This window comes from Hyperolius riggenbachi, chromosome 10 (genome assembly GCF_040937935.1).
Source record: "Hyperolius riggenbachi isolate aHypRig1 chromosome 10, aHypRig1.pri, whole genome shotgun sequence".
Lineage (NCBI taxonomy): Eukaryota > Metazoa > Chordata > Amphibia > Anura > Hyperoliidae > Hyperolius > Hyperolius riggenbachi.
In genome coordinates this window covers 48,106,892-48,134,812 of record NC_090655.1, presented here as the reverse complement: position 1 = coordinate 48,134,812, position 27,921 = coordinate 48,106,892, and the positions used below count along the sequence as shown (strand labels likewise).

General features: G+C 45.9%; 1 protein-coding gene across 1 annotated transcript; it reads left to right on the top strand.

The window, feature by feature from the left end:
* The first annotated feature begins 745 nt into the window (after positions 1–745).
* On the top strand, positions 746–27,020 carry C1R (complement C1r). Its single transcript, XM_068255293.1, has 11 exons — positions 746–811; positions 3,688–3,907; positions 4,915–5,101; positions 7,721–7,864; positions 9,281–9,477; positions 12,362–12,509; positions 14,422–14,543; positions 16,255–16,333; positions 18,268–18,402; positions 23,379–23,453; positions 25,880–27,020. Coding segments are annotated over exons 1-11 (2,109 nt in total). The 5' UTR covers positions 746–809; the 3' UTR covers positions 26,680–27,020.
* The last annotated feature ends 901 nt before the right edge of the window (positions 27,021–27,921 follow it).

The following is a 27,921-nucleotide window of genomic DNA, read 5'->3' as shown; positions in this document are numbered from 1 at the left end:
CACTCTATACATAATTGATACAGCACACCAAAACCTGCCAACTGTGTCAGAGGTGCAAGAATGGGATGGGGAACAGCTTGTTAATGATTACCACTATTCAAAGTATCTATAGAAGTGAATATTACCAGCACAGAACTAATAGAGACCTAATACTGCAGTTGAGGGTGCACCCTTTGGGGCCCCTCTGGCCCAAGGGCCCTGATGCAGTCGCAACCTCTGCACCCCTCATTGCTACGCCCCTGGTGGGCAGCAGACCATGGGGGCAGCATTAGCTCTACACTCAGCTGATCTTTCTCAGTCTGCCCCTCTGTTCTGCTGCTTCTGTCTGTCTCATTGAGCACAGAGCTTGCCTACTGTGAGTCTGTGTGTGCCCCTTATTTAAATATGCACTGCTCTTTGCTAGCCCAACCTCCTCCCCATGTGCCATTCTGCCCTCTGGTTTCCCTGATATACTGTATATATCAGTGTTTTTTTCCGAGGGGGAGGGGAAACTCGCATCCTCACAAGTTTGCTTCAGGCAGCAAAAAGTTTAGAACCTGCTCTGTCTGTACTCTATTTAAACAAAGAAAAAAAGTAACTTGCTTCTTACTCTGCCATCACCTGCAGTATTATGTATGTACAGCAGAGGGCAGCACAGGCCAGACACTGACACTAAAACTTGCATTAAAAAAGTTAGTGGACTGGACCTGTTGTTGCCTTGTCTCCTGTGATCCCCTCCTCCTCCTCCTCTGCTCCTCCTGCTCCATCCCTGTTTGCTGCTGTAACTTTCACTTTTGGAGAATTAGTGCACAGCAATCTGGAGAGCCGAGATGTGAGTATGACTGTAGGAACAGTGCAGAGGTTCCATGTGATGAGATGTATGTATAATGTGGGGGCTGCACTGCTCAGGGGCTTTGCTGGGTTTAGATGCCAACGCCTCCAGCATTATGGGGGGATTTCTTCCTAGGGCTTATGTCCAGAATCCTAAATGTCTGTCTCCTCCATAACATTACTCATTCTCACTGTCTGTCTGTATTATAGCAGCACAGAATTTGTATGTTCTCCCCATGTCTGTTTGGGTTTCCTCCGGGCACTCACGTTTCCTCCCACATCCAAAAACATACAGAAAAGTTTATTGACTTCTACCTTAAAGTTTAACTGTCGGGCATAAAATCAATTCTTTATTTTTATCTGGTAAACAAGTAATAAGGATGCTAACCAGGCAATACAAAAGTGAAAATTACTATTACTTTTCTTGTGTTGATAAATGATCATTCCCCAGTTTACCTGACTCTTATTAGGTACACACAAAATTTGGTGCCCACAAAGGAAGTTCTTGAGCAGGGGCAGTACTGTGGCCTGCTTGAAGTCTGAGGGGAATGGTGCATTCTTTGAAGTTAAAGGGGTCCTGTGGGGGGGGGGGGGGTGTTTGAAAATAAAAACGGACACTTACCTGGGGCTTCTACTGGTCCCTGCAGCTGTCATGTCCTGCGCTCCTCGGTTCTTCGCCGCCGGTCTCCGTCTGATATTTGTCTAACAAGACGAATATTCGGAACTTAGTGCACAGGCGCAGTATTAAGTTTTCTTGTACTGCCCCTGTGTAGTAAGCTCCCGACGACACGCACGGGAGCGAGCACGTGCGAGGCCACGCCCACACAGCCACAGTTGGATCAGATGCTGACTCAGACTTGGACTGGCAGCGGGGAACAGCAGATCGTTGGAGGACAGCGTGGAACATGACAGCTGCAGGGGGCCGGTAGAAGCCCCAGGTAAGTGTCCATTTTTATTTTAAACACCCCCCCCCACAGAACCCCTTTAAGACGTATAACTAAAGTGGCAATTATTGTTGGGCTTTAGCTTATTGGATCCGTTTTCACAAGTAAAATTGTGCAGATAGTTTACATAAATTGTCAGCTGCCCAGAGGATGTTCTGGGCCCCCTTCTTTTCTCCATATACACTTCCTCAATTGGCAAGCTTATCTCCTCCCTGGGCTTCAACTACCACCTTTATGCAGATGACACTCAGATTTACCTCCATACCCCCGATCTCTCATCCACCACCATAAACAAGGTCTCCACGTGTCTCTCAGCAATTTCCTCCTGGATGTCGGCTAGGTTCCTGAAGCTTAACCTAGACAAAACTGAGCTCCTGATCTTTCCACCCCATGCTGCTGCACTTCTCCCAGATTTCCACCTCACAATCGATAACACAACCATTTACCCTACCTCCCAGGCCCGCTGTCTGGGTGTCACCTTGGACTCTGAACTCTCCTTCATCCCACACATCAAAAACATCACCAGCGCCTGCAATTTCCACCTCCAAGATCCGCCCCTTCTTAACTCCGGACATGACCAAACTGCTCATCCATGCCCTCATCACCCGCCTTGATTACTGTAACTCCCTCCTTTCTGTCCTCCCCTTGAAACGCACTGCCCCCCTGCAATCAGTGATGAACGCGGCTGCAAGACTCATCCATTCTTCGCACCTCTCTGCATCCACATCTCCCCTTTGTGAATCCCTGCACTGGCTCCCTATCCGTTTCAGGATAACTTTCAAGATTCTATGCCTGGCGTCTAAATCTGTGCACAAAACCTGCCCTACCTACATCTCGGAGCTTGTTCACAGGTATACACCAGGTCGCCCCCTCTGACCCTCCAACGACCTTCGCCTCACCACCCCACACATTTCACACTCCCATGCCCGCCTGCAGGATTTCTCAAGAGCTGCCCCCACCCTCTGGAACGCCCTTCCACAGCTCATCAGACTTGCTCCCTCTTTCAACTCATTCAAGCAAGCCAACAAAACCCACCTCTTTATGATGGCCTACCCACCTCCTACCACACAGTAACTCTCTACTGAATATTTAACAGCCCCACCTAGTGTTTCCACCCCACCCTTAAGATTGTAAGCCTCTGGCAAGGTCCTCCACTCCCTAGTGTAATCTACAGGATCATGTACTCCTGTCCTATGACAGCCTGTACTTGTATTACTGGGCCTACCTAACCAGCCCATATCGCATGTATTTTGTACAATTTGCATGTATAACTTTGCTCTATGTTGTATAACCTTGTTATGTCTGTCATCCTTGTATCGTATATATTTATTGTCCAGCGCTGCGTAATATGTTGGCGCTTTATAAATTCAATAAATAATAATAATAATGCAAGCATGGCCGGATTTTTGGGAAGGCCAACAAGGCCCAGGCCTTGGGCGGAGCTGGCCAAGGGGCAGCTAGACATGGAAGAGGGATTGCTGTATATGGAAGAAAAGGCTGCAAATGGGAGCAACACATAGAAGAGGGGGAGCTGCTGCACAAGAGATGTGTATGTAACTGAAGGGTACTGTACAAGAAAGCAGGCCTAGGGATGGAAAAAGTATAAATCCGGCCTTGGATGCAAGCATGGCATAAAAACTGTTAAAGCAAAACTCTGCTTCAGGTAAAAAAACAAACAAAAAAAGAAAACTGACAAATTGTTGTACAAGTCATTCTGTCGTTTAATGTTATTTTAGATGACTTAATAATTTCATTGTCTGACATGCCACAATATCTCTCTATCAGCAGCGCAGAACAGGTACAAATTTGCAGTAAAGTGAACTAAAATCCTGCAGTGATGAAATAAAGCTGCTGCAAACCTTCTCCTTATTGATTATACAGTATGTTGCAAAAATCTGCCAGCACTTAGTGCTGTTTTCTACTTACCTTGCAGGTTCCCCTGGGTGGCGCTGCTGCTTCTGTTATGCATCACTTCTTCTCTTGCCAGGAAACCCCAATATGGACTCATCTCATCCCCCAATTACCCCAAGACCTATCCAAACGACAATCACAGCATCTGGAATATCGCTGTGCCTGAAGGGTACCACATCTCCCTGCGCTTCCTGGTGTTTGACATTGAGCCCTCTGAGGGGTGTACATACGACTACGTGAAGGTATCACACACTCATGCGCACACGCGCACACACATACACACACACCCTCCCCCCTTAGCGCGGGTGCTTGAAGGACAACTGTAATGGGAGGGGTATGGAGGCTGCCATATTTATTTTCTTTCAGGCAGGGAACACACTTGACTGTTTTCGTGTGCGTTTTCTGCACAGAAAAACTGAGAACTCATATTAATCAATGTGCTAGTGCACACTTACTGTGTTGTTCGCACGCAGAAAAAAAACTGACATTCTGCATCCTGATTCTGCACATTTTGGCAGTTTCCTCTATCATTTACATCAGCTGCTGTGAAAAAACGCGCGCGTTTTCCTGCATGGAAACACACTTAGTGTGCTGAAAAAGTATGCAGAAAAACACGTGCGGAAAACTGAAAGTCAAGTGTGTTCCCTGCCTCAAACAATACAAGTTTCTTGGCTATCCTGCTGATCCTCTGCATCCAATACTTTTAGCCACAGACCCTGAACAATGTTCCAAAAGGAAGTTGGCACACCATCAATCGCTTTTTGGGTGCTTGATAAAGTGGTATAGGCAGTACTACAGCCAATGTCAGTTCGCAGATATTATCAGCACACCACAGGTTTCAGCACACACTTTATTGTGCCAGTTTCCACAATATGTTCCAACAATTGTTTCGGGGGCCACACAGGGTCCCCCTTTATTAAGGCTTGCCGTAACCACAGTTTTACAATGGGCAAACACTGACTCAATCATTTATTAAGTAATATTGTAAAAAAAACAATGCCATTCATTAGCTTATATTACGGTAAGTCAAGTTCCTCTTTAAATAATCACATTCAAATATTCAAGAAAAGTGCCAACATTTCTGTATATTCCCATAATATAGATGTTACTGGATATATATATATATATATATATATATATATATATATATATATATATATATATATATATATATTTGTGGAAGGTTTGTCTTGTATTTGTTGTATCCTCTGCATTCCCCTCAATATCTCTTCCAATCCTCTTCCTCCAGGTCTGGGCTGACAACAAGGAACTGGGCCGCTTCTGTGGTCCCACGCGGTACAAATCCCACCCTGGCCAGAGGCAGTTTCTCTCTGAAGGCAACAAGATGAAAATTGAATTCCAGTCGGATTTTTCCAATGAGGAGAACGGCAGCACAGTGCTGTACCCGGGATTCCAGGCCTACTACCAGGCATTGGGTATGTCAGCCACAAGAAACCTCCATCTAAAATAACTCTCCATATGTGTAGCGAACAAATGACCCCACTCTTTTGACCTGTATGTCAGTAGGCGTCCAGCAAACTTTTCTTTAACAACTCATCCCCCCACAGTGCTGGAAACTATAAAATTATTATTTAGTATTTACTGTATTTTTTGGACCATGCCTCAGCAAGTGCAGTGATTGGCCGCAATGATTGAGCCGTGGTCCCGCCCTTTACACCATCGGCTCTAGTAACAGTGAAGAGCAGCGGCCGTGATTGGCAGCGCCACTGCCTAATTACCTGCAGGTCATCTGACAGCTGGCTCAGCTCTTTCTGCACACACACTGCTGCTCCAAGGACAGAGTGAGTGATCAGACACAGGGGGACACTGTAATAACAGAGAAGGATGCAGGGGGACACAGGAAGGAGTGCAGTGGGGGCAGGGGGCAGCATGTCTGGCAGCAGATTCTGCAGCATGCATACCTGGCTCTGGTCCCAATGTATCATTCAGACCATAAGACACAGAGACTTTTCCCCCCAATTTTTGGGGGAGAAAAAGTGCGTCTTATGGTACGAAAAATATGGTATATAGCATGAATGTCTTCCATAGAACTGTACAGAGTCTATTGTATTGTTACTAACTGTCCCTCAGAAGGGGTCACAAATTAATACCCACTATAGTCATATGTTTATTTTAGTCTAGGGCCAATTTTTTAGGGGGAAACCAATTAACTTATTTGTATGTTTTTGGGGTGTGGGAGGAAACCAGAGTACCTGGAGGAAACCCACGCATACAGGTTTAGAACATACAAACCCTGTGCAGACAGTGCGCTGGCTGGGGTTCAAACTAAGCACCCAGCAATGCAAGACTACCCACTACATAACTTTGCATATTTATATGCGCTGACATAATCCGTGATCCTTTTTATTCAGTGTAAATAGTCGCTAACTGTTCTGTATGGTTATGTCATATCTCAGTCAATCAGAGGGACCTGTAATGAGAAATCATGATAAAGCTCCAGAGGAAAGGGAAAGTAAATATTTTAACCATTTCAGAACTAAAAAAAAGACTATAGTAGCCTATTGGAGCAGAAGGGAAATTTTGGCTGTAATTCGGCTTTAAAACAACTGAACCTCAATATATCAGGCCTAATTTACTAAGATTCTTTCAGGCTGGCAACTGCTGGACAACATGAGAGAGCTTGAAACCGAAGTCAGGACTTAAAGGAACACTATTGATTTACATATTTTTTTAAATCGAGATAGGAATTGTTTGGGAAGTGCTGCTAAGTACTGGAGTATGCATTTCACTGGCAACCTCTTTGTTTACTGTTATCAAAATACTTTCACATTTTACTGACGCCAAAACTGAGGGGAAATTCTCACACTTCATCAGGTAACCCTGTGTGCGAGAGAGAGAAAGCTCCCAACAGCCACAGCTTCTGTGTTTCTGACTGAAGTGAGTGAAGAGAGCGGAGGAAATGTAACTTGTTAACATTTGTAATTGTCACAGCTTTTGATACTGTTTTTGCTATCAGAGAAAAATACTCTGTAGTCTGATATGCAACTCTGGCTGTGCATTGAAGCAGACACCCCTTCTGCAATTGATTTGTCCCAATATAGCTAAATCCTACACTCAATAAGTTAAAGCTTTTGCCTCTGATATTTAACATGAAAAGTAGGAAAATGTTTACACAGCTACTTAGACATTATTTGTACACTGTCATTTTAGAACACTTGGGGTATCGATAGTATTCCTTTAATAAACATGGTCATCCATATATGGGAAGAGTTTACACCCAACTAGATCATCTCCAAACCTAGTGTAGGTTGCTACCAAAGTTACTGAAATAGAGGTTTGACTGTGGTAATGTCAACCACCCCACAGATTGTTGTAGAGGACGACAGAACTTTCAGGAAGAGGAAAGCAGTATTTATGCTGACAATTGATGAATGCAATGTTGAGTGTTGTACTGGAATTTGTCTGTTATGTACACGATCATAATGTGCAAGAAAAGAGCTGTTTATTCAGCACTGAAAGAACAGTGACATCACAACTTGTATTACACAGTTACATAGTTATTTGGGTTGAAAAAAGACATATGTCCATCAAGTTATTTTCACATTCACATCCAGGCCCAGATTTACATTACAGGCGCCTATAAGCACAAATGTCCTGACATCCTAGACTTCACCCTCCACACACCTATATACCCCCTCCGAACTACACTGCAAGTGTTCTGCCTTGCCCAGGTGTCACTTCTTCCTTACTTCCCTAATGCCTGCCATAGGTAGCTACAGGTGCCCCTTAGCATTAGGTAGCCAGAGGTACCCTCATTATTAAGTAGCCAGAGGTGACCCAAAGTATTAGTTAGCTAGAGGTGCCCCTGACTGAAGGGAGATCTGGTAAGTGGAATGACAACACCCGGGAGAGTAACCTCTCATTTACACTCACTTCGGGACTCTGCATAGGGAAGGAGGGCGGGAGGCACTCAGAGACAGGAGTGAGCCGCCTTTCCATCATCAGGCGCCTGTAGGCACGTGCCTACAGTGCCTTATGGCAAATCTGGCACTGTTTACATCTATTCATTGTTAATTCTGTGCTTCTCCCACTAGACTATGATGAGTGTGCTCTACCAAATGACATAAGTGTAGAATGGAACCCACCATGCCAGCATTTCTGCCACAACTATATCGGGGGCTTCTTCTGTTCCTGCCGCCCAGGGTACCAGCTGCAGAGGGACAAGAGAACCTGCAAAGGTAAGCCTGACCTCCCTGGAGATTGTCATTTGGAAAGACCCCGGGGGTGTCTTTGTTCTGGGCCACAGGTGTTATTGTGCCTATACTCTAATTGATTTTCCTCAACAGATATCATCAAGAGAATGATGCTCCAGCTGATAGATGATTCAGCCAAAATCATTCAAAATTATAGAATGAGCATGAACGAAGATCTCGCTCAAAAGGGGTCAGGATCGCGGCAGTAGTCATTTACATAGGGCCCCATAGCTGGTGACAGGCCCCCAGTTCCAGAGGCGGCGCTTCCATAGCGGCAAAGGGGGCAATTGCACTAGGGCCCTAGAGCCTGTGGGGGCCTCCAAAGGAACGCTACAGTTGGACAAAGGGAAACTGATGTCCAAGGGAGCTGTTCTCTTCAGAGAGGGGCTACACCAGGGGTGTCAAACTCATATACAAAGTGTGCCGAACCTGAGCTCTGGGACCAAGTCACGGGCCAACCTCAATGTCTAATGGCCATCTCACTAGCTTATAAAGTTCCCTGGTGTCTAATAGCCTCCTTCTTCCCCTATACAGTTCCCTGGTGTCTAGTGGCCCCCTCCTTTCCCTATACAGTTTCCTAATGCCTAGTGCCCCCCTCCTTTCCCTACACAGTTTCCTAGTGTCTAGTGGCCCCCTCCTTTCCCTATACAGTTCCCTGGTGTCTAGTGGCCCCTTCCCTCTCCAGTACAGTTCCATGGTGTCTAGTGCTTTCCCCCTCCCCATATGGCTTCCCTGGTGATCTATGGTTTCCCTCCAATATAGCCTCTCTGGTGGCCTAGAGTGGGCCAAACCTAATGTAAAGTGGGAGAACTACCTGAGGGCCAAATCTGACTGCTTTGAGGGCCAAATTTGGCCCATGGCCCGAAGTTTGACATGTATGGGCTACACTAAATGCATGATATACATGGAAGAGGGGGGTACACATAGATTGGGAGCAGTGGCATAGCTAAGGAGCTGTGGTGCCCCGATGCAAGTTTTACAATGGGGCCCCCAAGCACTCTATACATAACAATTGATATGATGCACCAAAACCTGCCAATGGCAACTACAGAGTCAGAGGTGCAAGAAGGGGATGGGGAGCAGTTTGTTAATAATTACCACTATTCAAAGTATCTATAGAAGTGATTATTATGAGCACAGGACCAATAGAGCTAATATTGTAGTTAAGGGAGGGCCCTTCGGGGCCCCTCTGGCCCAAGGGCCCTCATGTGATCGCAACCTCTTCAACCCCTATTGCTACGCCCCTGATTGGGAGGGGTGTGTCTGCACATGAAAGCAGAGCCACAGCATACTTGGCCGAGGGGCACAAAAAGTATAAATCTGGCCTTGCATAGGTCCATTGGTGAGACAGAAATTTTTGTGTATGAAGAGAACATGGTGACACTATGAACTCTCTTTTAGTGGACTGTAGCAGTCAGCTGTTCACGGAGGACTCGGGGTTCATCTCCAGCCCAGAATACCCCCAACCCTACCCTGCAGACCTCAGCTGCAACTACAGCATCCGCGTGGAGGAAGGTCTCCAGATCACCCTCAGCTTCCTGGATCCCTTCGATATAGATGATCACCCGCAGGTGGCCTGCCCATACGATACTCTGAAGGTGACGCTAACATTCCTTCCTACATTACAGGTTGAGGACCTACTGTAAATGATTAAGGGAGAGAAAGCATTTCCACCGATTTCCAACCCAAAGTGACCAATTAGAATTCAGCTCTCACTATTCTAAACCATCAGGGCAATTTTTAAGATCCACACCTCTGGTTATTCTGTGAAATGACTTTGTACTGTTTGATGGATCTGGACATAGATGGGCAGGCAAGCTTCAACAAAACATTCATGTCTGCTTAGGGTGGAGTGAGGAGATCTTTAGAACCTCTTTTGGCTTTTCTTGCTATCTGTGTCCTGGTAGAGGTAAACTTATGTTATTTTCTAGCTTTAAAAGGTAATTTGCTCTCAACTCACGAATGGCAATTTAAGTGAAAATTCTGGCAATTTTGGTGAAAATGTTGGCAAATTTTTTGTGTGAAAATTCACATTGCAAAAATGTCACTGTATTTTCGTGAATATATTTTCAAAGTCGAAAATAGCATTTTTGATGTGAAAATGACTTTGGCAAAAATTCACAAGCAACACTGAACACTGTGTCAGGGGACACACTTATACTTGAGGGGGGACACAGTCCAGGGGTGTGTTGGTCATCACTATATTGAACCCCATTACTGCCGCGCACCTGATCTAGCCCTTGCGACCGATTTTTCCGCCATTCCCAATCATTCCATTCAACTAATTTCGGTCCATGTCTAGGAAATCTGAAAAAATAACAGTGTCTCTTCATTTGATTGGATGCTGAAAATAATCCCAGTTTTAGCCCGCTGCTGCTCACCGCTTCTGGCGACTCTTCGCCAACCTCTATCTCATAATATTTAGCAATGCAAAGTTCACACCGTACATCAAACAGGACACTTAGTAAATGTTTAATAAGCCTGAACTGCAAAGAGAGTTCACGATTAGTCTATTGCTAAAAGAAAAAATGTGATCAAGCAAACACTGTACAAAACCAGAGCTTGATCAGAACAAACATAATGTACTTGCAATGCCTAGATGGTGTGCAACTGATGTATAACAAGTGTTGCAGGGAATTTCTGTGGTATACTCTCTGTCTCTGACCGACTTGCATAGCTCCAGAAAGAGCAGGTCAGAAAAACTTTCTCCGTCATCAGACGCAGATGTCAGTAACAGAGCATAATATACATACCGTAATATTGTTCGGTGAAGGCTATCAGTAAATATAGCTGCAAAGTTTCACTTCATCAACTTGTAGCTATAAAATAAGATTGACAGATTTTATGTGAGGAGAAATGCATGTATTGGTAAATAGGCACAGAATTGCATCATGGGAATCTTACATGTAATTTCCACATTTCTTTATCAAATATATCTCTTACTGTGTGTGGCCAGCAGTAGCCTGTTACTAACCAAACCCATAAGACATTGACTAGGCCTCACATTAACATTCCAGGATTGTTTTACTTAACCACTTGAGGACCACAGTGCTAAACCCCCCGTGTTTATTTTTTTTAATCAATATTTATGTTATTTTTTTTTTTATTTTTTTTTACTATTTCTTTGTTATTTTTTTTTTTAAACCCTCCCACCCCCCAGCCAGCCAATCCTGGCGATCGGATGTCATAGGCTTCTACCTATGAGAGCTGATCGCTCTCTTGTTCCCCAGGAGGACAGTCGTGTCACACGGATGTCCCCAGTACAGCGCTGCTGCCGATCGCAGCGCTGTACATGTAAATAGACGGCGATTACGCCATCTAACATTCGCCGCTCGGAGACTGAAGAGGGGGCTCCGCCCCAGAGCAGGAAATGTGCGCTGATCCTGCGCCCGATCTCCTGCAAACTGCAGCCGCAGGACTTGATGCCAACCGGCGTCAGGCGGTCCTGAGGCTGCCGCCGCGGCCACGCCCATGGTCGTGGAGCGGTGCTAAGGTAGTTAAAGGACAACTGAAGTGAGAAGAATATGGAGGCTTACCAGTTGCCAGTTGCCTGGCTGGCAGCCTTGTTGATCTATTTGGCTGCATTGGTGGCTGAATCACACTAGATACAAGCATGCAGCTAACCTTGTCAGTTCTGACAATAATGTCAGAAACACCTGATATGCTGTATGATTGTTCAGGGTCTAGGGCTAAAAATGTTAGAGGCAGAGCGAACCTCTAGAGAGGCAGGCTAGCCAGGCAACTGGAATTGCTTAAAATAAATAAATATGGCAGCCTCCATATCCCTCTCACTTCAGCTGTCCTTTACAAATAAATCTTGAATTGAGTGGAAAGGGTTTGGAAACTTTTCGATATTTTAACTGCTGGCTACAAATATTCATTTGTTAGTGATAACATCTTTCTGTAATAATCTTGTAATGCACTACAGTATTTTACTTTTGTAAATAAATGATTTTAAAAGGCTATCTCAATATACTGAGTACGGTATATCCCAAAACAAATCTGCACTTATGAAAGATATTAACGTAAAGATTATAATGTTGCTTAGAGCTAAGTTGCTCGGGAATAACCTTTTTCACAGGACCTTAGTTAGGCCTCGTTCACATCATACGCGCTTCCGTGCGGATATGGAATCGCGTATGATGTGCTGAGACGCAGGAACGGCAGAAGGGCATAGATTGCCCTTCTATCGTTCACATCTACTGCGCTGTGCAGCAGTACAATGCGCTGGGAAGCGCTTGGGTACTGCTGTCTGCATTTTGCCCGCAAGCGCAGAGCTGATCCCATCACTGTCAATGGATGGGATCAGCAGCGCAGCGGGCAGCGGCGCAGATGGCTGGCGATCGGATGCGCTGCGTTCGGATCGCACAGCCATCTGCGTTGCTAGATGTGAACGAGGCCTTAGACCTTAGCAGTTCATTTCACTGTCTTGCGATGTGTGCATTGTGTGTAACGTCTATTTTTTCACACCTCCACTATCAGGTCTTTGAAGGTGGGACACTGCTGGGCAGTTATTGCGGCCGCAAATCTCCAGGAATCCTGCAGACGCGAAGCCACGAGGTGGACCTTGTGTTCCAGACTGACGAATCAGGAGACAGTCAGGGGTGGAAACTGAGCTACACAACTGAACGTAAGAAACATGTGACCCTTCCGCCACTTTCTGCCCCCATGTTAAAAAGGTGCTCTGATTGACTAGAAATTCTTCCATACTCATTTCTGAACCTCCTCTGCAGAGGCTCACCTTAAAGGGAGTCTGAAGCGATTTTTTTTTAAAACAGATACTTATTTAAAGGGATACTGTAGGGGGGTCGGGGGGAAATGAGTTGAAGTTACCTGGGGCTTCTAACGGTCCCCCGCAGACATCCTGTGCCCGCGCAGCCACTCACCCCGCCTCCGCTTTACTTCTGGAATTTCAGACTTTAAAGTCTGAAAACCACTGTGCCTGCATTGCCGTGTCCTCGCTTCCCCTGATATCACCAGGAGCGTACTGTGCAGGCACAGAAATGTATTCCCAGCATTACAGATATTGGAGTCACACTATCTCAGAAAGGTAAGGTAAGTAATGGTGAGACAATGGTGGTGGGAGGAGTTTGGAGAGCAATGAGTGAGGCTGGATGCGTTCAAAGACCATAAAGTCAAGAAAAATCTGGTTAGCAGGATAAGGAGACTTCTATGTGCAGTACAGAGATCAGGCTGACTAGTGGGAGGAGTTTAGTGGGCCGAGGAAGGCAGGAGAAGCTGGCAGCAGTCACAGCTCTGCTGAATATATCGTACAGACTGCTGGTAACCAATGTTTGTTAAACAGAGGCAGGGAGGAGATTCTTTGCAGTGGGGAAAATCACTACTGAATTATAACTACTGGTCAAAGGACAATTTAGGGTTGATTAAGCATATATATATATATATATATATATATATATATATATATATATATATATATATATATATATATATATATATATATATGTTCACTCATCCTTGAAAAAATTTTTAATGTCTCAATAATATAAAGCATGTTTTTTTTTCTATAACCACCCAATGAAGGACCGGATTGTATCTTTTGCAGTGTATCTACTTCATGTAATCCCGAAAGAGCAGCACTTACACTAAGGGGGGAGGGCTGTACTATGGCCAGATACTCTCTGCTGCATTGCCCAGTGCTGCTGCTCTGACAGTGTGACATCATTACAGGAGGGGGAGAGCAGAAGGAGTCTCATCAGATAACTATTAATTGTCCAATCAGCAGAAGCGCTAGGGTTTGCCAATAATGCAAAGAGGAGACGGTGTTAGATACAGGACCGCCCCTTCAGAACCAGCCTAGGCACTGAGAGGAACCTGAGGGTCAGGAACAAGTGTTTTTCTGCCAAGAAGGACATTTTTACTAATCTTAAAGTGGAATATAACCTAGCATTTCAACTTTGCTCTAAAACATTATTTACAGCATATTATATGCAACCAGTATTTTTTTTTTTTTACTAGACCAGCATTGGAAGGGTTACACACAGAGCTTTAAAGTTCAGTGGAGAGAAATGCTGCTGCAGCTGAAGTTTACATAGATACATTTAAGTAAACACAATGTAACAAGTGAGGAATGTGACACACTCTCTGGCTGTGCAGGAGCTCCCAGACAAAGAGAGAGAGAGTGAGTCACATTCCTCACTTGTTACATCGTGTTTATTTAAATGTATCTATCTAAACTTCGGCTGAGACAGCATTTCTCTCCACGGAACTTTAAAGCTCTGTGTGTAACCCTTCCAATGTTGGTCTAGTAAAAAAAAAAATGCTGGTTGCATATAATATACTGTAAATGTTTTAGAGCAAAGTTGAAATGCTAGGTTATATTCCGCTTTAAAGATAAGATTTTGGAGTGCATCCACATAAATGTAGTGAGTGACAAGTGTAGGTTACGTTTTATAGGTAAGTACTGTAGCTTCAGAGCTTGTTAGAAAAATCGGTCCGGTATAAATAACAGATGATGTGCACCTTTCAGAGCAGGAGGTCAGGCTGTATTATTGGATTGATTTGCTATTCTTCTTCCTCAGCTGTGAAATGTCCCAGTCCCGCCCCCAAGGATCAATTTTCGGTTATCCATCCGACCCAGGCCACCTACCACTGGAGGGATTACATTGTGGTGGAGTGCAAGAAGGGATACCAGCTGACTGAGGTACCTACTGCCAAGTGACATTTTGGCTGTGATGAATGCTGAGATTTGGGGGCACAAATTACATTACTGCAGCATACAAATTTGGTCTGGATTTACGAAGAAACGTTTACTGAGATGAGTTAACTGTTTTAGTGCTGCTCTCAGCTGCAATCAACCAACCAGTTCACAACAAGTCTTTTAGTACACTTTCTATGGTCTGATATGACGCAGGTTTTGGTGGTTACACACTTTTCCCACCTAGTAGAAATTATTTTAAATATACTGACAGAATTTCAGAAACACTTATTGGGCTTGATTCACAAAGCAGTGCTAACCTACTTAGCAAGTCTAAAGTCTTTAGACGTGCTAACCAAGGTGCTAAGTAGGTTAGCACCGGATTTCTCAATCAGATTGCGCGCGCAAAGTCCTATGCGTGCGCTAAGTCCCATAGGCTTTAATGGGCACTTCGTGCGGAGCGCCCTGCGCTCTGTGCAGTGCGCACATAAAGTTTGACGCGCGTAAAGTTTTGCACGCAAAAAGCTCGTTTAGACGTGCTAAGGGGGTTTTCACAGGCGTGCTAACCGTTAGCACCGCTTTGTGAATCAAGCCCATGTTGTTCAAACTAAACATCTGCAGAATCAAACTGGATAGGACCTCAAAAATAGATTGAGAGAGAGATAGGTAGATAGAAAATAAGAAAGTTTAATGCTTACATAGCAAGGTTACATACAGTACTTTTGCTATTTAAGAGGTAGTCATTGTTGCTTGAAGGTCTACTAGTTAAATTCCATAAAGTGTACCAGAGATGATGAATACTTACCGTTTTATACATACCTGGGGCTTCCTCCAGCCCCCTGCGCACAGATCACTCCCATGCTGCCGTCCTCCGCTGCCCGCAGCTCCGGTACCGGGTCCCATTACTTCCTCCAGTTGCAGCCAGTCTGCGTAAGAGAAAGTGCGCTCTCTACATATCTCTCCAGCGACCGCCGGAGAGATACGTGGAGGATGTACTTCTCTTGCGTGGACTGGCCACGACTGGAGGAAGTAACTGGACCCGGTATCGGATCTGCGGGCAGCGGAGGACGGCGGCGTGGGAGCGATCCGTGCGCAGGGGGCTGGAGGAAGCCCCAGGTATGTATAAAATGGTAAGTATTCATCATCTCTGGTCTCCTTTCAAGCAAACCTGAACTGGAAATTAAACGTCAAAATAAACATACAGATCATACTTACCTCCCGCGTAGTCTGATCATCAATCTCTCTCTCCTCTCCTGCATCCTGTTTGTCCACTGTGATATGATAGAATACTCCGTCCTCCATTTAAAAAATGTACATGACCTTGGTCAGCACATTGTTAAACTGTAATATTGTCCACTTGACCCATAGGGAAACATAGAATTGTACCCTACAATAGGTTTTGTCTTAACATCTAATGCTGGGAATACACCATGAGATTTTTTTGGGCAAGATGACTGGATAGATAATTTTTGACATCTGATTTTCAATGGTTTTTCCAATTGATTTCTCATAGAAGTGAATGGAAATTGATCAGAAAAGCAATCGGAAAATTGATCGGTCAGTAAATCTGGTGAAAAATCTCATCGTGTGTTCCCAGCATAAGAACATTGTCTTATAAACTTCATCATTGTTTCAGTTATTGCCTAATCTCAATATCTACAAACCTCTTCATCATGTGTTGTTTATTTCTTCTACTTTAATCTTTTTCTTCTTGCAGAATAAGAAACCCATCAATACTTTCACTTCTGTGTGCAAGAGCAATGGCAAATGGAATCGACCCTTACCTGACTGCGAAAGTAAGATTATTCAGTATATATTATGGCACAAGCTTACTCTCAGAGGATGATTTAAGATGAGGGATTGCACATTGCAGTCATTTGCCTTAAAGGACTTACGAGGCCAGATTTGTAAAAAATACATAAAAAAAGTTAGATACCTGTGTGCGTTTGCAAGGCACGGAGGACGCCGTCCGCGCCCTCCGTGCCGTTCCGCCTGGTCCCCGCTGCTCAATATGCCTCCGAACGACCCCCGACCGCACGGCCCGGGTCGGGCTCTCCAGCCTTCACAAAGATGGCCGCCGGAGCTGGCCGCGGCTGCGCAGTCCGCATAGCCGCGAGTGCGGCTGCGCAGCTCTAAGGCCAACTCCCCGATCCACGCTACTGTTACGTGGATCGGGGGGTTGGCCTTAGAGCTGCGCAGCCGCACTCGCGGCTATGCGGACTGCGCATGCCAGCTCCGGCGGCCATCTTGGTACAGGCTGGGGAGCACGACCCGGCCGCGCGGTCGGGGACCGTTCGGGGGCATATTAAGCAGCGGGGACCAGGCGGAACGGCACGGAGGGCGCGGACGGCGTCCTCCGTGCCTTGCAAACACACACAGGTGTCTAACTTTTTTTATGTATTTTTTACAAATCTGGCCTCGTAAGTCCTTTAAAGGAGAACTGTCGTGAGAGGTATATGGAAGCTGCCATATTTAAGACCTTTTAAACAATACCAGATGCCTGGCAGTCCTTCTGATCCTGTGTCTCAAAAACTTTTAGCCACAGACCCTCAACAAGAATGCAGCAGATGAGGTACTCAGCTGACGCAGGTTTTAATGGATTAGCCATATGCTTGTTCCAGGGCTTTGACTCAGACACTACTTATGCCAGAAGATCAACATTATATTTGCCGCGCTTGTTAATCTACACTTGCTGTAAGGGGCTTATGGATATGTTGTGGAAATGGAAAGGGGAATCAGGAAGAACCTGACATTTTTGCTGTGGGGCTGCATTATTTGTATTAAACCCCTTTAAAGAAAACCAGTATTGAGAAAAACCTCCCTTGGGGGGTACTCGCAGTGGCTGAATAGAGTGCAGTGGCTGAATAGTACTGGTTAAGGGCACTGCCTTTGACATGGGAGACCAGGGTTTAAATCCTGGCCAGGGTCAGTACCTATTCAGTAAGGAGTTCAAGGCAAGACTCCCTAACACTGCAGGGTGGCCTCGAGCACGTCCCAGTGGCTGCAGCTCTTGAGCGCTTTGAGTCCGACAGAAGAAAAGCGCTATATAAATGTTTGGATTATTATTATTATTATTATTACTCACCTGGTGTGGGGGAAGCCTCCGGATCCTATTGAGGCTTCCCCCGTCCTCCTCGGTCGCACGGTGGCGGAGAAAAAGCTCTCTGAACGGCCAGGATGTAAATATTTACCTTTTCGGCTCCAGTGCAGGCGCAGTATCGGCTCTCCGCTCGGAGATAGGCGGAAATAGCCGATCGATGTCGGGCAGCTCTACTGCGCAGGCGCAAGTCTCCTGTGCCTGCGCAGTAGAGCGGACCCGACGGAGATCGGCTATTTTCGCCTATCTCCATGCGGAGAGCCGATACTGCGCACCCGCTGGAGCCAGGAAAGGTAAATAAATCAGCGCTTATCAGGCTTGTCGAGGGAGGATTCCGGGACACTTCGGGGGAGCCAGTGCTGGACTGCCTGCAGCTACAGGGGAGTGGGAAGCCTCATTGGGACCCTGAGGCTTCCCCCTACCAAGGTGAGTACCCCCAGGGGAACCTTTTTTTATACAGGTTTTCTTTAAGCGCAATAGCAGGAAAACTGCAGCAGGCAGTGCAATTGCACTCAGGTGAAGATAACATGAAGATAACATTACATGTGATCGCCACAAAGGAATGGAACACACCCATTAGAAAAGGACTGTAAATGATACTGTTTAGCCACCTGTATTCTCCACTTCTTGCAGTTGTGAGCTGTGGTCATCCAGAGGAACTTCGCAATGGTCAGTACACCTACCTGAAGGGCACAGTGACGTATGGCTCATCGGTTAACTACACCTGTAACGAACCCTACTACAGAATTGTGACACAGAGAGAAAGCAGTATGTATTCAATGGTCTGTCTCAGCTTTTTACAGGGATTGTGTGCGGAAATGAAGTGAGGGGGTTAATTGCTGTTTGCTTGTGTTGCCCATGGGATCATGAACGTTAATCTGGATTATAGTACATTACAAAAAGTGTTGGCATTTTATTTGGATCCATCTGAAAATGGAGCCTGCGAATAATGGCACACGTTGTTGCCGCTAATCCGTTTGGCGCTTATCGCTATTTAACGTCAAAGCCTTATCGTTATTTAGCGTTAACACACAGAACCCTCTCTGTACCTATCCCTAACCCCTAAACCCCCCCTGGTGGTGCCTAACCCTAACCACCCCCCTAGTGGTGCCTAACCACCCCCCTGGTGGTGCCTAACCCTAACCACCCCCCTGGTGGTGCCTAACCCTAAATCTCCCTTGGTGGTGCCTAACCCTAACCTTAACAGTGTTACATTAAATCCATTCATCGTTTTGCAGTTAAATAACTTCTGCAGTTTGGCTTATGTAGGTTAGCTATTGATAAATAACGTTACTGTGCACAATAACGTTTGCTGTTTGGCATATGAATGCCGCTATTAACCACTTAACATCTCAGTCGTTTTCAGCTTATGCATCCGAGCAATGTTCACCTCCCATTCATTAGCCTATAACTTTATCACTACTTATCACAATGAACTGATCTATATCTTGTTTTTTCCGCCACCAATTAGGCTTTCTTTGGGGGGTACATTTTGCTAAGAGCCACTTTACTGTAAATGCATTTTAACAGGAAGAATAAGAAAAAAAATGAAAAAATTCATTATTTGTCAGTTTTCGGCCATTATAGTTTTAAAATAATACATGCCTCCATAATTAAAAACCCACGTATTGTTATTGCCCATTTGTCACAGTTATTTCACCATTTAAATTATGTCCCTATCACAATGTATCGCGACAATATTTTATTTGGAAATAAAAGAGTTTTGCATACATCACTATTTACAAGCTTATAAAAAAAAAATAGAGAGAAATATTTCATCTTTACATAGATATTTAAAAAGTTTAGACCCTTAGGTAAATATTTATGTTTTTTTTTTATAGTAATGTTTTTTTTGTTTTTTTTTATTAAACATTTTATGTGGGCATTTTTGGGAGGGTGGGATATAAAAGTGTTTTATTTGGGGAAATATTGGTGTATTGTAATGTTTTGGGGCATTTACTTGTAGTTTTACTTTTTGGCCACAAGATGGCAATCTCGATTTTTTTTACATGACGTCACTCTAAGGCTCCCTGCACACTGTAAATCCGTTTTCCGATTCCGATTCCGATTCCGTTTCCGATTCCGATTCCGTTTCCGATTTTCCTTGAATACATTCAACAGAAAAACGGATCAAAAAACGCAGCATGCAGTTAAGATTAAAAATCTGAATCGGAATCGGATGTAAAAACAGATTAAAAATCTGAATCTGAATCTGATTTGCTTGCAGTGTGCAAGAGGCCTTAGCGTACAATGTACGCTTAGAGGGACACAGCTTCAGAAAGAGCGAAGCTTCCGAGAGAAGCTGTCGCTTTTTCAGCGGGGGAGAGGAATCAATGATCGGGCTCCCTAGCCCGATACATTGATTCCGTGGCTACCGACTCCGCGGCCGGGAGTGCGCGTGCACGCGCGCGATCAGCTGCAGGAGCGCGCGGGAGCGCGCCTGTCCTCCAAGGAGGACAAAGTGGTTAATAAATAACGTTACTGTGTGCCGTTTTTCTTCTTTTTTCCCTGTGCGCCATTATTATGCAGTACTAACGATAAATAGCATATCTTTTTAATGCGGCACCATTTTTATGCATAGACGCTGTGCGCCATTATTCACTGATCTGTTTTATTTGAGCTGTAATAGTTCCTGACCTGTGAGTGTAAAAACTTGTAAATATTGTCAACTCTAGGACCAGTTGCACATGAGTTTAAAACTCACTGGATCATGAAATCATTTAATATGTTATTAAAGTTGGGCTTAGTGTTTATATAATTAAGGGCTCAGCCACACTACAAGTGCTTTTCTGAGCGCTTGTGATTGATTAGCGCTTTTTAAAAATCGCTCCCATTCACTTTCATTAAAATTGCTTTAAAAATCGGCAAAATTACTTGCATACGAGATTGCTTAGATTTGTACGTGATTTTTACCATGATTTTACTGAAAGTGAATGGCAGCAATTTTTATTATGCACCCAGAAAGCGCTAATCAATCTCAAGAGCTCAGAAAAGTGCTTATAGTGTGGCTGAGCCCTTAGGCCTTGTTCACTTCTAAAATCAAAATCGCTGACGCCAGCGTTTTGCACATTTTTTCACTATATTTTTTAGCGCTTACCTGCATGCTGTGTTTATGGTAAAGCGCTTTTCTAAGCGCTTTTGCAGAGCGATTCTGTTTTTTTACTTCCTGACATTAAGGAAGTGAAGTCTTTCAGCCGGAAATGAGTAAATGCAATGTATTTATTCATGAAAGTGCTGGAGAAATCGCTATACAAAGCATTTTTTTTAAGCGCTTTGCGATTTTCCTATACCTTCCATTAAGGCAAATCTCCCCAAAAATGGTACAGGCAGCGATTTGGTGAGCGGATCGGAATCAAACTGCTCAGATGTGAACACTCTCATAGGCAATCATTGCACACGCGCTTTTAGGGCGATTTTGAAGATCGCTGCCGCTTAAAAAAAGCCGAAAACGATTGTGAACAAGCCCTAAATCAGGATTAATTAGTGCTACTATATTCTACATATACATTTCTTGAAGAGTTCATTGAGAGTGTTGTCCACAGTAAATGTAGAGGTGTTGTCTGTTGCCTGCAAAACCCAGTTCTGCGCATGACGAATGTGTAATAGAGGAAGATTGAAACAATATTCCCTGCAGAATGAGTTTAACTGCACATTGCTCTCAGGTTTACCCAGATTACTTCACCCAAGGCATCCTAAGTACCTTCCTAGGGCAGGGTGGGGGTTCAGGGGCCATTCCTGTGCTCCTCCCTAGCTCTATACTTCAGCATAATCTTTTGTATGCCACCTGAGCACTAAGCAAGTGGGCGGCCTGGTGCTTTCCTTTGCACGCCGTCTCCCTTCTACCAACAGAGCTGCCCAATTTTAGACCCACACGTTAACCGCATCCTCGTTCACATTGGAAGTGAGAGGATTGGATGAACGATAGAATAGCGTGTCAGCTTCCTAGCCAGGTGTTTATCGGTTCTTTCCCAAAAGCAGACACCTCCTCCATATAGCTTTAAAGCCATACCTCCCAACTTTTTGAGATGAGAAAGAGGGACACTTAAGCCAAGCCCCTGCCACACCCCTGACCATGCCCCCACCACACCCCTATTCCCGCATACCATAAAGATTTCCTAAGAAAAATATGTTGTTTTACCATTCAAACCACATTGGTCCTTCCTATCCTGGTTCATTTTCCTTCATATTAGCATTTTAAAATTAGTAATATATCAATTTAAAGGATGAGAATAAAGTTTAGAGTCAATCAAACACATTTTTATTGAGAAATATATATATTTACATAGAAAGAGGGACAAAGTCCTGAAAGAGGGACAAACGAGGAGGAAAGAGGGACAGGGCTCCCAAAGAGGGACTGTCCCTCCGAAAGAGGGACAATTGGGAGCTATGTTAAGCAGATATGTCAAACCGGTCCTATGAGGGCCGAGATCCTCACACATTTTTGATACAGCTCAAATGAATTGATGGATCTGAACCAGGAAAGGTGTGGTCCACCAGGTAGAACACATTCTTTTCTTTCTCAGTCCATCCTAAACACTGGCATGGATCTGGCCCTCCTGGCCTGGAGTTTGACACATGTGCTTTAAAGGAATACTGTAGGGGGGAAAAGGAGTTGAACTTACCCGGGGCTTCTAATGGCCCCCCGCAGACATCCTGTGTCCGCGCAGCCACTCACCGATGCTCTGGCCCCGCCTCCGGTTCACTTCTGGAATTTCAGACTTTAAAGTAAAAAGACAACTGCACAGACCATACTGAGCCTGCGCAGTACGCTCCTGGTGACATCAGTGGGAGCGAGGACATGGCAAGTCTGAAATTCCAGAAGTGAACCGGAGGCGGGGCTGGAGCATCAGTGAGTGGCTGTGCGGGCACAGGATATCTGTGGGGGACAATTAGAAGCCCCGGGTAAGTTCAACTCATTGTCCCCTGACCCCCCTTCAGTAGTCCTTTAAAACTGTAAAAAAAATACATTACAACATAATGGAGTCCGATTCAGAGCAGAGTTGGAGTCAAAGGATGTATGTGCAGACTCCACAGCCCTGCTACAGATTATGAATAAATTAGAGCTTAAGTCTCTTGTCTCTCTTCATAGTTAAATCAAACTTGTAGCTGGGAAAGGGTTAAGAACCGGATACTTACCTCGGTAGCGGGAAGCCTCTGTGTGACCCAGATGCTTCTCTAAACCTCTTCTACTTCTCTTTTGTTGGACAGGACCCTCTTCTAGCTTGTGGCTTTGCTCCCACCTGAGATCTACCTTTTCTGCACTGAGCATGGGCAAGTAAGCTCCGCACATGCCCAGTAGAATTAAGCCACTCGTGCAGAGAGAAAGAAAAAAAAATGAAGCCACGCACCAGCAACTTTGCTCTACTGGGCATGTACAGTGCTTAGTCGCACATGCCCAATGCAGAGATCATTCTCAGACACGAATGCAGCCATGAGAAGCATTTTCAACTGAATTGTCGAATATGCTTAGAGGGTCCCTGCACTGAAATGGGGTGTAAGAGGATTGGGGAAGCCTGCAAAACCAGAGACTGTTCAGAGGCTTTCCACTACTGAGGGCCTGAGCCCACTAACGCAGTTGTGTCCACTTTTCAGTTACACATAAAATGCTGAAATGTGGACAGAAGCGGAAACAGCTGCCTTAGTTGCCTCAGGTAAGTATCTAATTTTTTTTTCTATTTTTTTTCAAGTATGCTTTAGGATTGTTTTATGTACAATCAATCACACAAATTTTATACTGTTCACAGCCACATTTACGTGTTCAGAAGATGCAGCCTGGAAAGATGAAAATGGAGGAAGACCTATTCCCCTCTGTGCTCCAGGTACACTCAGCTTCAGAATGCTGCCAGAATGTTCCACCCCTGCCAGCACTCTTCATCTGCTGCCCCCCTCTGCTAATCTCTACACTGATTCCTCCCAACACTCCTCACTTGCTACCCCTCTCTACCACTCCAGTGCTTCTCCAGTGCTGGTCATCTGCTGCCCCTCTCTACTAAACCCTTCACTGATTCCTCTCACCAATCCTCATCTGCTGCCCCTCTCTGTCAGTCCCTTCACTTACTCATCCTACCTTTCCTCATCTGCTGCCCCTCTCTTACTATCCCTTCACTGACTCCTCCCACCACTCCTCATCTGCTGCCCCTCTCTACCAATCCCTTCACTGACTCCTCCCACCACTCCTCACCCGCCGCTCCTTTCTGCCAGTACCTTCACTAAGGCCTCCTTTCCACGAACTGTTGAGCTGTGTGCTCAGCAAGCGGTTACCAGGCAGAATTTGAAATAAGCAGTTATCATGCAGCAACAAGCAGTTACTAGGCAGCAGTGAGCAGTTGAGAGAGTTTGAGAGGCATTTCACTGCCTATCAGCGGTCCGTGGAAAGGAGGCCTTACTCTTCCCACCAACGCTCATCTGCTGCCCCTCCCTGCCAATCTCTTCACTGATTCCTCCCACCACTTCTCATCTGCTGTCCCTTTCTGCCAATTCCTTCACTAACTCCTCCCACCACTCCACATCTGCTGACCCTCTCTGCTAAACCCTTCAGTGATTACTCCCACTCATCTGCTGCCCCTCTCCACCAATCCCTTTACCGACTCCTCCTACAGCTTCTTATCTGCTGTTCCTCACTCTTAATCCATTCACTGACTCCTTTCACCACTCCTCATCTGCTGCCCCTCTCTACCAATCCTTTCACTGTACTCCCACCACTCCTGAGGCTGGTTTCACACTGTAAACTGGCGGCATTGCACCGCCAGAAACAGGCATTCAGGGAACACTGCGTTAGGTGTTCCCTGTCTGGCCACAAGCCAAGCAGGAAGTGACGCATGCTTGTGATCACTTCCTGCTTCGGGTATGCGGAAGTGCACGGAAGCGTATTGTCAAAATATGCTTCCACACATGAACGCCACAATGTTGCGACGCCAACATTTTTAAAATCCCTGCGTCACCATTGAGTAACATGACTTCCAGTCCTACACAGAGCAACGCAAGTACGCACGTTAACGTAGTTTTGTCCTAACATCGGGGATGCGGCGAAAACGTCACTTCCATCGCATCGCGCCATACCGTGGCGGTATGAAAGTCTCCATAGACTTTCATTGCCCGGCGGTGGAGTGCGGTAAAAATACTGCATCGCACCACCCCGGTGTGAAAGAGCCCTGATCTGCTGCCACTCTCTACCAATCCCTTCACCATACTCCCACCACTCTTCATCTGCTGAGAAGCTCATAGTCTATTCCCTACCAAAGTCAAAGTCTAACATCCCCATCAAAGTCTATGGCCAAGATATAGGGGGAAGCCAATTACCGGTAATTTATCTGTAAGTATGTTTTGGGGATGTGGGAGGAAACCAGAGTGCCTAGAACAGGGGTGTCAAACTCAAATGCAAAGTGGGACGAAATTGTACATGAGGACCTAGTCGCGGGCCAACCTCAATGTCTACTAGCTACCTTCCTCCCTTAAAAAGGTCCCTGGTTTCTAATGGCCCCCCCCTCCAACCCCCATACAGTTCCCTGGTACCTAGTGGTCCTCCCTCCCCTATACAGTTCCCTGGTGTCTAGAGGCCCCCACCCTCCCCTATACAGTTCCCTAGTGTTTAGTGGTTTCCCCCTACCTCCCCACATGGCTTCCGGAAGTGACGTCAGCCGCTAGAGTGAGGAGTATGCGGTGGAACGCACGGAAGGTATGTATCTGCCCGCCGCTGCCCGCTGCCCACACTGTAACTAGCTGGAGAGGAGCGCAGATGGGAGAGCCCCAAGGTGAGGGAGAGGGGGGGGACTTCCCCTTTCCCTGCCGACTGTGGCCAAGGCTTTCCCCTCATGCTGCCACCCCTCCAGCCCTCACAAAACGGCCCGAGCGGGCCCCAGGGAGCAGGGGCTGCAGGGCCTATTGTTACGCCAGTGGGACTAGTGCACACCAAAATCGCAATTAGAATCGCTAGCGTTTAGCGATTGTGATTTTGTAAACCGATTATCAGAGCGATTTTTGAATGAATGAGAGTTTTTGCACATTCATTCAAGCTGAATCGCTCCAAAAAAATGCTACATGCAGCACGTTTGTGATTTAAAAAAAAAAATCACAACACTGCCGTGGGAACACCATCATATGGTCACATTAGCCAAGCGCTTTTCAGAATGCTTGCGATTTTAAAAGTGCTCAGAAGCGCTCTTGGTGTGCAAACCAACCCTGAAACTGCTCTATGATTTGCATGTTCCTACATTAGGTAACTAATTGTAAGTTCTTGTGCCCACAGTGTGTGGAAACCCATCGAACTCGGTCACTAAACATGGTCGCATTATCCAAGGTGAGAAGGCAAAGCTGGGCAACTTCCCTTGGCAAGTTCTCATAAACAAACATGCGCGTGGTGGCGGTTTTCTGATTGGAGAGCACTGGGTGATGACAGCTGCCCATGTGATCAGACCGAAGCCTGAAGATACGGTGGAGGATGACAGCAAAAATGTAGATGTTTTCATTGGTGATATAAACACTTATAAGATGACTGAGCGTGGTAGTTTATCAGTCCAGGAGGTCCATGTGCACCCAGAGTACATCGCAGGCATACACGATCATGACATTGCCCTGATTCGTCTGACGGACCCTGTCACTATGGACCACATCACATCACCCATCTGTCTCCCTCAAAAGGGTGATGAATCCTTGTATGATGCCGACACTATTGGTTATGTGAGCGGGTTTGGGGAGACAGAGAAGAAGACAATTGCCAACGATCTGCGTTATGTGAAGCTGCCTGTGGTGGAGAGGGACAGGTGCCAAAAACAACTGGTAGACAAACAAAAGCTTGCGAGTGCCGATGAAAAGACCAAGAATGAGAAATTCACTGAAAACATGTTCTGTGCCGGTTACCCTGAGGCTAAAAAACAGCAGAAAGACTCCTGCCAAGGAGATAGCGGGGGAGCATTCACTTCCCCAAATGACCAGAAGTGGGTGGCCACAGGGATTGTGTCTTGGGGTATTGACTGTGGCAAAGGCTATGGCTATTACACCAAGGTCAGAAATTATATAGATTGGGTTAATAGCTTTGTCAACAACTGAATAACACTAATACAGAGGAGGTCAGGTACGTGATTACCATGTGACACCTGTAGGCTAGCATTATAGGCTGACCTTAAATGCACTTCTCCCGTTTAGTTTTTTCTTAATTTTTTTAATTCTTTCATTTTTCCGTGGTGGCTGGACATTTACTGCAGAAATTGTGCTGTAGAGCATGGATGGTGGTTGGGTTTGGAAATGGTGTGGTGGTGGGGGAGTACTTGTATGCAGAGTGACCAAGACAAGCTGAAGCACTGCTGCCTCTTCAGCTCTCTATCTATATCTAGGGTGTCAAATTCAAATACAAAGTGGGTCGAAATTGAACACTGGGAGCAGGACGCGGGCCAACCTCGATGTCTAGCGGCCACTCCCTCCCTTATAAAGTTCCCTGGTGTCTAATGGCCCCCCTTCCTCCCTTATAAAGTTCCCTGTTGTCTAATCATGACCTCTCCCACCCCTATACTGTTCCCTGGTGTCTAGTGCCTCCTCCATCCCCTTTAGTTTCCTGGTGTCTAGTGCCCCCCTCCCTCCTTATATAGTTCCCTGGGGTCTAGTGGCCCACCTCCGTCGCCTATACAGTTCCCTGGTGTCTAGTGCCCCCCTCCCTCCCCTATACAGTTCCCTGGTGTCTAGTGTCCCCCTTTCTCCCTTATACATTTCCTTGGTGTCTAGTGGTGCCCCTCCCTCCCTATACAGTTCCCTCATGTTTAGAGGTCCTCACTCCTTCCCTATACAGGTAGTCCCCGGTTTACGAATGCCCGAATTACGAACAACCCGCCGATACGAATGCCCGCCGACCCGCCGCGGTGACGTCACGCCGCCGGGGACTACCTGTTCTGCTGCCATTTTTAATGCAGAGTTGGCGCAGCGGAAGGTAAATAGAGGACATCTGACCTGTCCCATGGCTGTAGAAGGTCCCAGCATGCTGCCTGGAAGCTGCGCGGCCCGTCCTCTCGCTCCGTCCACTGTCCTCCCGGCGGCTTCACATGCGTCGCATAATGACGCATTAGCAGGCGCCGCCACTAGGGGGCTTCTCCTGATTGCGCCATTATGCGACGCATGAGAAGCCGCCAGGAGGGCAGTGGACGGAGCGAGAGGACGGGCCGCGCAGCTTCCAGGCAGCACGCTGGGACCTTCTACAGCCATGGGACAGGTGAGATGTCCTCTATTTACCTTCCGCTGCGCCAACTCTGCATTAAAAATGGCAGCAGAACAGGTAGTCCCGACTTAAAGGACTTACGAGGC

Bases quoted from the DNA above. Each gene is read 5' to 3' on its own strand.
- C1R (XM_068255293.1), top strand. The intron at 5,102-7,720 runs GTATGTCAGCCA...TTCTCCCACTAG, and splicing joins GGCCTACTACCAGGCATTGG to ACTATGATGAGTGTGCTCTA. The intron at 9,478-12,361 runs GTGACGCTAACA...CTCCACTATCAG, and splicing joins GCCCATACGATACTCTGAAG to GTCTTTGAAGGTGGGACACT.